Genomic DNA, 10,735 nt, shown 5'->3' on the forward strand with positions numbered 1-10,735 from the left:
TCCACCAGTGCACCGGCCACGTGCGACCCTGGGCTTGCTCCTCTCGCTGGCAGCTGCCTCCCTGATGGCCAGGCCACCCCCTCGCTGGGGTCCAGCCATGACCTGCTCTAGAAACTCCCTCCTGCCCTCTCCCTTCCAGTGCCTCGTTCCAGCTGCATGCCCCCCTCCCATCCCTTTGTGTGACCCTCCCTGGGAGGATTTGCACAATACATGATCCCAGGGAGCAGGCCCTGCTGCATGCCCCCCCTTCCATGTGCTTTGGAGGCACAGAGCAGCTTTCCAGCCTGCAAAGTGGTACATGGATAATATATGGAGATATACCGATCTCCTAGAACTGGAAGGGACCCTGAAAGGTCATTGAGTCCAGTCTCCTGCCTTCACTAGCAGGACCAAGTACTGATTTTGCCCCAGGTCCCTAAGTGGCCCCCTCAAGGATTGAACTCACAACCCTGAGTTTAGCAGGCCAATGCTCAAACCACTGAGCTATCCCTCCCCCAGCTTGGATGTTCCCAAGCAGCGGGGAGGCAGCTCTGTTATCTGCTGGGAACTATTCACTCAGCTCAACCAAGAACAAAGTTTGAGGAGTCTCCCCTTCCCCCCCCGCCTCTTTTCCTGCCACTAAGGGGCTCAGCAAAGGGCTCTGGGCAATGGCTGAGTTTGCACTAAAAGGGGTGAGACGCAAACTCAGCAGGGCTGGACCCTCTCACCGGCAGGGTCTCTGGGGAATGAGAGGCCTGGGGTCAGAGACCCTGCGATGCAGCATGAGCCAGACATCAGAGGGGTGAGCCCTTCTCCCTGGTCTAGCTGGAGCCAAACCACTGTCCTGACCCTCCCGGGCTGGGTCTGCCACCCGCCCAATCCATGCCACCATAGTCAGTATGGGAGCGAAGACAAGCGCGAGGTGCCCAGGAACCTCAGGAGCTGGCGGCTCCTGGTGCTGCCGGACAGAGACATGGGGCTGCACTCTGCCTTGCCTCACCGGTCCCAATAGGAGGAGGCTCCGTGCTGCCGAGAGGAGTCCCAGCCACTCACGAACCCTGCGCCTGTTCCCTCTGCAGCTGCGCTAGGCACTGCAGGGATGCCGCGTTGCCAACCCCACACACGGAACATCACCAGACGGGCCCAGGAATCAGGAGATTGTTTCAAAACAACCCACTGGGTGATTTTTCATTTGCCTTCTGCCCCTTGGGGGTCACTCAGGTCACGTGTTCAGACTTCTCGCCTCGGCCACGAGGGCTGGAAACGTACTGTTCTTTCTAACGGAAGCCAGGATTCTCATGGATCCCAGGACTCCAGGAGCTGGAGCTGCCAGAAAACACCCCAAGCAGCGCTAGACTCCCAGCTGAACCATGAACCTTGGCACTCCGGGGAATGTGTGGTCACAGAGGGTCCATTGGTGTGTCCTGAAGCCCACGTAGCCGTTAGGCCTCATTCTCCCACAAGCCCAGGGGATCATAAAATCATAGAATCTCAGCGTTGGAAGGGACCTCAGGAGGTCATCTAGTCCAACCCCCTGCTCAAAGCAGGATCAAACTCAACTAAATCATCCCAGCCAGGGCTTTGTCAAGCCTGACCTTAAAAACCTCTAAGGAAGGAGATTCCACCACCTCCCTAGGTAACCCATTCCAGTGCTTCACCACCCTACTAGTGAAAAAGTTTTTCCTAATGTCCAACCTAAACCTCCCCCTCTGCAACTTGAGACCATTACTCCTTGTTCTGTCATCTTCTACCACTGAGAACAGTCTAGATCCATCCTCTTTGGAACCCCCTTTCAGGTAGTTGAAAGCAGCTATCAAATCCCCCCTCATTCTTCTCTTCTACAGGCTAAACAATCTCAGTTCCCTCAACCTCTCCTCATAAGTCATGTGCTCCAGCCCCCTAATCATTTTTCAGAGGGGTAGCCGTGTTAGTCTGGTTCTGTAGAAGCAGCAAAGAATCCTGTGGCACCTTATAGACTAACAGACGTTTTGCAGCATGAGCTTTCGTGGGTGAATACCCACTTCTTCGGATGCATCCGAAGAAGTGGGTATTCACCCACGAAAGCTCATGCTGCAAAACGTCTGTTAGTCTATAAGGTGCCACAGGATTCTTTGCTGCTTCTAATCATTTTTGTTGCCCTCCGCTGGACTCTCTCCAATTTATCCACATCCTTCTTGTAGTGTGGGGCCCAAAACTGGACACAGTACTCCAGATGAGGCCTTAACAGTGCTGAATAGAGGAGAATGATCACATCCCTCGATCTGCTGGAAATGCCCCTACTTATACAACCCAAAATGCCATTAGCCTTCTTGGCAACAAGGGCATACTGTTGACTCATATTCAGCTTTTCGTCCACTGTAACCCCTAGGTCCCTTTCTGCAGAACTGCTGCCCAGCCATTCGGTCCCTAGTCTGTAGCAGTGCATGGGATTCTTCCGTCCTAAATGCAGGACTCTGCACTTGTCCTTGTTGAATCTCATCATATTTCTTTTGGCCCAATCCTCTAATTTGTCTAGGTCCCTCTGTATCCTAGCCCTACCCTCCAGCGTATCAACCACTCCTCCCAGTTTAGTGTCATCTGCAAACTTGCTAAGGGTGCAGTCCACACCATCCTCCAGATCGTTAATGAAGATATTGAACAAAACCGGCCCCAGCACCGACCCTTGGGGCACTCCACTTGATACATGCTGCCAACTAGACATGGAACCATTGATCACTACCCGTTGAGCCCAACCATCTAGCCAGTTTTCTATCCACCTTACCGTCCATTCATCCAGCCCAGACTTCTTTAACTTGCTGGCAAGAATACTGTGGGAGACTGTATCAAAAGCTTTGCTAAAGTCCAGAAATAGCACATCCACTGCTTTCCCCTCAGCCACAGAGCCGGTTATCTCATCATAGAAGGCAATTAGGTTAGTCAGGCATGACTTGCCCTTGGTGAATCCATGCTGACTGTTCCTGATCACTTTCCCCTCCTTTAAGTGGTTCAGAATTAAGTGGGATACCAATGGCCACGAAGGGCCGGGCCAGGCCAGGCCATCTGAAGGTTCCCAAGAGAAGAGTCTTGTTAAACTGGAGTGAAGGGAACAGTTTCAGTAACTGAGGGCACGTCTACACGACAAGAACAGCCCACGGCAGCAAGTCTCAGACCCCGGGTCAGCGGACTGGGGCTTGCACCTGGGGGCTCGAACTAGCAGTGTAGCTGTTCCGGCTCAGGCTGGAGCGGCGACACTGCTGGTTTATCCCCGGGCTCCGAGCCTCGCTGCCGGCAGGTCTTTTTGGCAGTGCAGACATTCCCCGAGAGGTCAGAGAGCTCCCGAGAAGGCTGCAGTTACGCCAAACCAGCCAGAAAGGAAGGGACTGAAGGAAAGGTTAAATTCGGACTAACCCCAGCACTGGCAAGGATGACCACAGACCAGTTCCCCTACACCTAGCCCTGTGGTTGCTGTGGCAAACTGTGGCCCAAAGAAAGGGAGGCAGTGGAGAGCTAGATCACAGGGGAGAGCCAGGACCCTGAGCCGTTCCAGGCCACTCACTGGGTGACAGTCATTTAACAGCCTGCTAACGCATGGAGCTCCTGGGCCAGGCCTGGCATTACAGCCAGCACAGAACATGTGCGTGGAACCCCTTCCTCCGGGAGCGCAGCAGTGCAGAGACTCTTACAAACGTCACAGCCCTTCGGAAAAACCCCCGAGAACCTGTGCTACTCGGCAGGCCTGGGCGAAGACGGGAGCCGTGCTGGAGTGACCTGAACTGCACTTCTGCACTTCCTAGGCGTTGGGGTTATTTTAACTCTAACCTGACCGGAATTCCCTGCAATTCTGATCACTCGCCACAGAGAGGTACTTCTCTGGCCCTCACAAGTACAGCACCTGAGCACCCTGGATTTCCTCTGCACACACCCCTGGGGGAGGGTCACTTCTGTAACTGCAACAGTCTTGCGGGGGGGTTATTCTGCAGTTCCTGCTCTTTTCCCCGCTCTCTCAGTTCAGTACGATGTTCATGGTGCGACGCGCCAGACAAGTGTTACCAAAGTGTTAAAAAGAAAAAACAAAAGTGAGGCAGAGCTGGTCAAAACACGTAGAACTAACATTTCCCTGCCAGACAACAGGATTTCATTGAAACTGTCTTCAAGAAAAGATCACTTCCAGCACCATTTTCTCTCAGGAAAGTTGGCACAAAATGTTTTGGGTCAATATTAATCCCTGCCTCAGCATGGGCTGCCGCAGTGCCTCATGGGAGCTGTAGTTCCAAGAGCCTCCTGCTCCCATTCCCCACCCCCACCCCGGCTGCTCTTGCTCCCTGGCCACACTGTGGTCTTTCCCTGGGGCGGATCACAAGGCATTCTGGGAGATGGAATCCAACCAAGGAATGGCCCGGAAGGAGAGTCCTTGGCCTCAGCCATACCCTCGGCAACGGCTCTGAGTTGCTCCTCAGAGTTAGAGTTCATGCTCCTCTTTTTGGCTTCCCTTTCGGAGGAGAAGCACACCCCGAGGCTGACGGGGTGCTGGGTCTGGCCGAGGACAGATGTACAGGCGGTGGGCGGGGACCTGGCCCAGAGGGTGGCTGCAGGGAATATCCAATGGCCAAAAGTCCCCGTCCTTCCGAGCCCCAGGCTAAAGAGCCAAGGAGAAGTAGCACTTCTGGGAGACGGGGGACGCCCCTCAGCAATGGACTGTCACACCCCAGCAAGAGAGGCAGCGTTAGAAGCCTGGCGAACCGGGCACCCCCATCAGAAGGGGACAGGTGTCCCGGGGGAAAGGAGAGGGAAGAAGCCGTACTCTCACCTTAGCTAACTATTACTAATCACTAAACAGTCACCTACAACCACTAACTAACTGAAGAAGGAGAGAAGGCCGAGTACGCTCTATGAGGACCCACTGCTGCTCTGTCTCGGGCCAAGGCGGTGGAGAAGGAACCGAGGGTGGTTCGCCCGCACACCCCTCCACAGCCTTGGTGTCTGCCAGAGGAAGGCACTGGGCGCATGCATGGGCTGAACGGACACTGCTAGCTAGAAATCTCCCAGTGAGGGCTGGAGAGGTGCACGAGCCTCTGAAGTGGAGCACCCAGAAGGACAAACCCTCCTGAAGGCTCCATGTCTGGTCAACACCTCCTGGTACGTCAAGGGACCTGCCTGCCACCCACTTCCCACCTGGGGGCAGCTGAGACCTTAACCTAGGTTAGTAACCAGGAAAAGCCCTGGCCACGTCGCCGTCCGACAGCCCTTTGAACGCATACGTCCCGCATGGAGCTGTTCAGAACTTCACAGCTCTGCCCCGCTCCGAGTTCTCGAGGGGCTTGCGCCGAAGCCTGAGCCCAGCCCCAGCAGAGTAACACAAAGCAGGCCCCACAGTCCCTGGCTCAGTCTCATTTCACAGAGAGGGGAAGAGACTCCCGCAAGGTCACAAGGAAATGGCAGCGCTGGGATGGGAACCAGGCGTCCTGATTCGCAGGGCCGGCTTAAGTGCAGGGCCCGATTCAAATACCTGGCGGCGGTCTGGGTCTTTGGCGGCACTTTGGCGGCAGGTCCTTCACTCGCTCCGGGTCTTCCGTGGCACTGAAGGACCCGCCGCCGAAATGCCACCGAAGACCCGGAGCAAGTGAAGGACCCGCCGCTGAAGACCCGGACGGCCACCGGGTGAGGTGAGTAAAAATTAAAAAGGCGCCTAAGTTAGGCACTCTTCTTTAGGGCGTGGGGCCCAATTCGGGGGAATCGCCTAAAGCCAGCCCTGCCGGTGGGCACAGGGCCACCCTGCCACGTGCCAGCCAGCTCTGGAAGGTCAGGGACAATCCTGGGAACCTCCCTGCTCGAGGGACTGCAGTGGGCCTTACCCTGATCTCCTCTGCCCATATTCCCCCCTTTCCTCAGCTTCCTGCTTCACCCTGGAGGGCGAGGGAGCAGACGCAAGCCCAGCAGCTCCCTCGCAGGAGGCTTGGAAGCTCCCCGGCCTGCTGGTGCCAGGATCGGTTCCCTGGCTGGGTAACGCACCCACCCACGTGGGAGCAGAGCGCGGCTCCAGCCCGAGGAGTCTGGGCCAGTGTTGATCTCTGCAACGGGAGCTGTGGGCCCCTGGGAAACGCCAGGAGTAACAATAAACAAACTGGAGCCAGATCAGAGGGGAGCAAGGGATCGACTTCCCGGGAAAGATTAAACCGGCTCAATCTGTCGAGTTGGGCTCAACGGGGGTGGGGGAGGGGGAGGGGATGAAGCCTGCAAATCTCTGGCGGGCGTAAATCCCAAGGACACAGAGCATGACACGAGGGGTGTAACTAGGGCAAGGACAGGCTAAGCAGCAGGATGACTTCCTGGCAGAGTATCTGATGGAAGTAGGGAATCGCGCCGGGGAAGGGCCGGGCCCGCTGCTCCCTGATGGGGGACGGATCCAGGCAGGAATCGCCCCAGGGGGAAGAGCGGGGCCCGTCGCTCCCTGACCCGGGGTGGATCCGGCCGGGAATCGCCCCGGGAGAAGGGCCGGGGCCCGTCGCACCCTGACAGGGGGTGGATCCAGCTGGGAATCGCCCCCGGGGGGAAGAACCAGGGCCCATCGCTCCCTGACACAGGGTGGATCCAGCCGGGAATCGCCCCCGGGGGGGAGGGCCGGGGCTCATCGCTCACTGACACGGGGTGGATCCGGCCGAGAATTGCCCCCGGGGGGAAGAGCGAGGGCCCATCACTCACTGACACGGGGTGGATCCGGCCGAGAATCGCCCCCGGGGGGAAGAGCGAGGGCCCATCGCTCACTGACACGGGGTGGATCCGGCCAGGAATCGCCCCCGGGGGGAAGAGCGACACAGGGTGGATCCGGCCAGGAATCGCCCCCGGGGGGAAGAGCGAGGGCCCGTCGCTCCCTGACAGGGGGGATGGATCCGGCCGGGAATCGCCCCCGGGGGGAAGGGCTGGGCCCGTCGCTCCCTGACACAGGGTGGATCCGGCCAGGAATCGCCCCCGGGGGGAAGGGCCGGGCCCGTTGCTCCCTGACACAGGGTGGATCCGGCCGGGAATCGCCCCCAGGGGGAAGGGCTGGGCCCGTCGCTCCCTGACAGGGGGTGGATCCGGCCAGGAATCACACCCAGGGGTAAGAGCCAGGGCCCGTCATTCCTCAACAGGGCCGGGGGTCACAACCCTGGGGCATTCAGAGCCCTTGGGAATGGGCACTTGGGTGGGTCCCAGCCCTGTCCACAGGATGGACAAGGTGAGATGCAACTGGGCTTTTGGTCTCTAGTTTCTGAGCTTCCAGGATAGGAGGGGCGGGATCAGCCCTACGCCAGCTGAGGGCAGGTCCATCACACCACGGGACTAAGCTGTCGGCCTGCGGCTTGGCCCTCAGAAGTGGGGTCTGTGCCTTGGATGCTGCCCTGCCCCCTTCTTTAGGATCCACTCCCCAAACCCACCATTTTCTAATAACATCAGTGGGGACCAACTCCCGCTCTCCCCCCTGTGCCCCCAGGGAATCAGCCACTAGAAGAGGTCTCAGTCCTGGGGAACAGGATGGGTCCTGGAGGCCCAAAGAAAAGGGGACAGAGAGTGAGGCCTAGAGGCTCTGAAGCCCCCACCCCACAAGCTCACTACCTTTGGGGGCAGCTCCCTCATACACACATCAGCTGATGGCCCCTGTGGGGCTGGACCCAGCTCCTGCCATGGGGCAGGGGAACTGGGGACAAAGAAACCAGCCATCAAGCCCATGAGGTGAAGGCCCTGGGCTACTGGGCTTAGTGCCGAGAGCTGGGGCCCGGGCCGGCTTTGGGACAGGTCCCTGCAGCCCGAGGGCTCGTGCTCTGGGAGGCAGGGCCCCACTAGCTGGGCATGGGGTAGGCTCTGACCTGGCCTCTCCTCAGGGGGTCCCTGGGAAGCCTGACCCCATGGACACTTCCCCCTGCTTGTCCCAGGCCAAGGGGAGCTGGCTGGGCAGGGCAGACCTGGGGGAGCTGCACCTTGCACAGGGCAGGGGCCTTCTCGGAGCCCCCTGCCCAGCCCAGTCCATGGGCAGTGCTGTCCCAAGCCCTCCACCCAGTCCCCCTTGGGCAGGCCTGGGACACCAGCCCTGTGGCCCTGCCGGGGAGCTGGGTCAGGCCTGGCCCTGCCCGAGCATTGCAGCAGCTGCCTGGGCCAGTGCGCCCCGGGGGTGGGGGGGGACTCAAGCCCAGGGGGGAGGGGAGCAGGGAAAGGCCCAGCCCGGGGGGGACTGGAGGAGGAAGGGAACATAAGAGAGGCCGCACCGGGTCAGACCAAAGGTCCATCTAGCCCAGTATCTGTCCACAACAGTGGCCGATGCCCCCGGGAGGGTGGAGGCAGAGACCCAGCGGGGGGGGGCAGGCAGGGAGCCGGGGGGGGGGCAGGCAGGGGGGCAGGCAGAGACCGGGGGAGACAAAGGGGGCAGGCAGAGACCCAGCCTGGGGGGGGGCGGGGGGGGGGGCAGGCAGGGAGCCGGGGGGGGCAGGGACCCAGCCCGGGGGGGGGCAGGCAGGCACGTGGGGGGGCAGGCAGAGACCAGGGGGGACACGGGGGGCAGGCAGACACCAGGCCGAGGGGGGCAGGGGGGCAGGCAGAGACCGGGGGGGGCCAGGCAGAGACCCGGGGGGGGGGACAGGGAGGCAGGCAGAGACCAGACCGGGGGGGGGGCCGGGGGGCAGGCAGAGACCCGGGGGGGGACAGGCAGAGACCCGGGGGGGGACACGGGGGGCAGGCGGACACCAGGCCGGGGGGGGACAGGCAGAGACCCGGGGGGGGGCAGGGGGGCAGGCAGACACCAGGCCGGGGGGGGACAGGCAGAGACCCGGGGGGGGGCAGGGGGGCAGGCAGACACCAGGCCGGGGGGGGACAGGCAGAGACACGGGGGGGGGGCAGGGGGGCAGGCAGACTCCAGGCCAGGGGGGGGCACGGGGGGCAGGCAGAGACCCAGCCCCCCCGTGCCGGCCCGGCTGGGGGCTCCGAGCTGTCCGGCGGGCAGGGCGCGGGCCCGGCGAGCTCCGGGCTGGCGCGGGGGGGGGTCCGGGCCCCTCTTACCTGCAGCCCGGCGGGGAGAGCGCGTGGAAGGTGGCGAGGGAGAACATCTCCGCCCGGTCCGCCATCTTCTCCAGCGCCGAGCCCGACTGCGGAGCGAGCCTGGCGCGGGCGGGGGCGGGGGCGAGCCGGGCTGGGCTGGGCCACACGCGGGGCGGGGAGCTGGGAGCGGAGCGGGGGGCGGGGGGGCGCAGAGCGGCCGGGGGGCTGGATCGAGGGGGCAGGGCGGGGAGATGTACGGGGGGGGGAGCTCGGGGCTGTATGGGGGCAGCTGGGGGGCGGGGAGCTGTATGGGGAGCGGGGAGCTGTATGGGGGAGATGGGGGCGGGGAGCTGTATGGGGGGCGGGGAGCTGTATGGGGGCAGCTGGGGGGCGGGGAGCTGTATGGGGGGCGGGGAGCTGTATGGGGGGAGATGGGGGCGGGGAGCTGTATGGGGGCAGCTGGGGGGCGGGGAGCTGTATGGGCGGCGGGGAGCTGGGGGGCGGGGAACTGTAGGGGGGGCGGGGAGCTGTATGGGCGGCGGGGAGCTGTATGGGGGCAGCTGGGGGGCGGGGAGCTGTATGGGGGCAGCTGGGGGGCGGGGAGCTGTATGGGGGGCGGGGAGCTGTATGGGGGCAGCTGGGGGCGGGGAGCTGTATGGGGGGAGATGGGGGCGGGGAGCTGTATGGGGGCAGCTGGGGGGCGGGGAGCTGTATGGGGGTGCAGGGCGCTGTACGGGGGTGGAGGCTGCGCTCCCCTTACTGCAGACCCCGACCCGGGCGCTTTGCCGCGTCCATCCCCCGCCGAAGGCGGAACCCGCGGGCCGAGCCCGGAGCCAGGGACAGGCCGGTGCAGCGCCCGGGGTCCCGCCTGGCCGCGGCGGGAGCTGTCCGCAGCCGGGTGCTGATCAGCCGGGCGCTGTCCGGCCCGTGCTGCCGCAGGGCGGAGCTCAGCCCGGCCCCTGGTGCGGCAGCGGGGCAGGGAATTGCTGCCCCCGGCGGCGCTGGGGGAAGGAGCCCGGCCAGGCACGGGGGGACCCAGGGGCTGGGCTCCATCGTGGGGGGCTCGGCCCCACTCGCTCCCTCCGGGCAGGGGAAATCCTGGCTGGGGAAGGAGCCTGCTGCAAGCTGGGCCCAGGGCAGCCTGGCCTGGCCCCAGGCTGGGGGTGGCAGATACCCCCGCGGGGCCTGGCTGAGACTCAGCCCCAGAGACGGGTGCTGCCTTTGCTGTCTTTTCTCTCCCCCTTTGGCGTGTGTGTGGCTCCTAAGGCCCAGTCCTCCCTTGCCCCCAGCGCCGCGCCGCCCGGGGGCTGGCAGACGGAGCTCTCGGGCCTTCCGCACTCCCGCCAGCCAAGGGAACACGGGGCCTGGCGAAATGAAACCCTGACTTAATATGTGCATTCCTGGCCGTACCCTCCTTCCTGTGCCGGAGGGTTGCCAGGGTGTTTAATGGGGCGTTTGCCGTGGGGCTAAGCGGCCGGAGGTGGCTGGGGAGCAAACCCTCCTTCACTCGGTTTAATGGTGGACGGTTATGGTGGCACATTAACACCTTTGCCTCTTCAGGTTCCTCTGGTCCATCAGAATTAACAGACTGTCCGGCCCCCTGGAGCCGGGGTACGCCTAGGCCAGGCAAGGGGGCGGTTTGCTGGGCCTGTCCCAGAGCTGGGGGAGGGGGGTTCCCAGAGCTGGGGGACAGTGTGTGTGTAGGGGGGTTTCCCAGAGCTGGGGGACAGTGTGTGTGTAGGGGGGTTTCCCACCAGAGATGGGGGACTGTGTG

General features: G+C 62.5%; 1 protein-coding gene across 3 annotated transcripts in view; it reads right to left on the reverse strand.

The window, feature by feature from the left end:
• MAPK8IP2 (mitogen-activated protein kinase 8 interacting protein 2) overlaps positions 1–9,113 on the reverse strand; it is a 72,925-nt gene extending 63,812 nt beyond the window's left edge. For 2 of the 3 annotated variants that reach the window (XM_045026931.1, XM_045026920.1), the window contains exon 1: positions 8,983–9,113. In XM_045026931.1, the coding sequence (XP_044882866.1) occupies positions 8,983–9,047 (65 nt within the window). In that variant the 5' untranslated portion in view covers positions 9,048–9,113. Of the gene's footprint in view, positions 1–3,850; positions 4,188–8,982 lie in introns of those variants that run through there. The other variant, XM_045026938.1, reaches the window with a different exon arrangement.
• Between the last annotated feature and the right edge of the window lie 1,622 nt (positions 9,114–10,735).

The sequence above is a fragment of the Mauremys mutica genome, chromosome 1 (assembly GCF_020497125.1).
Source record: "Mauremys mutica isolate MM-2020 ecotype Southern chromosome 1, ASM2049712v1, whole genome shotgun sequence".
Taxonomy (NCBI): Eukaryota; Metazoa; Chordata; order Testudines; family Geoemydidae; genus Mauremys; species Mauremys mutica.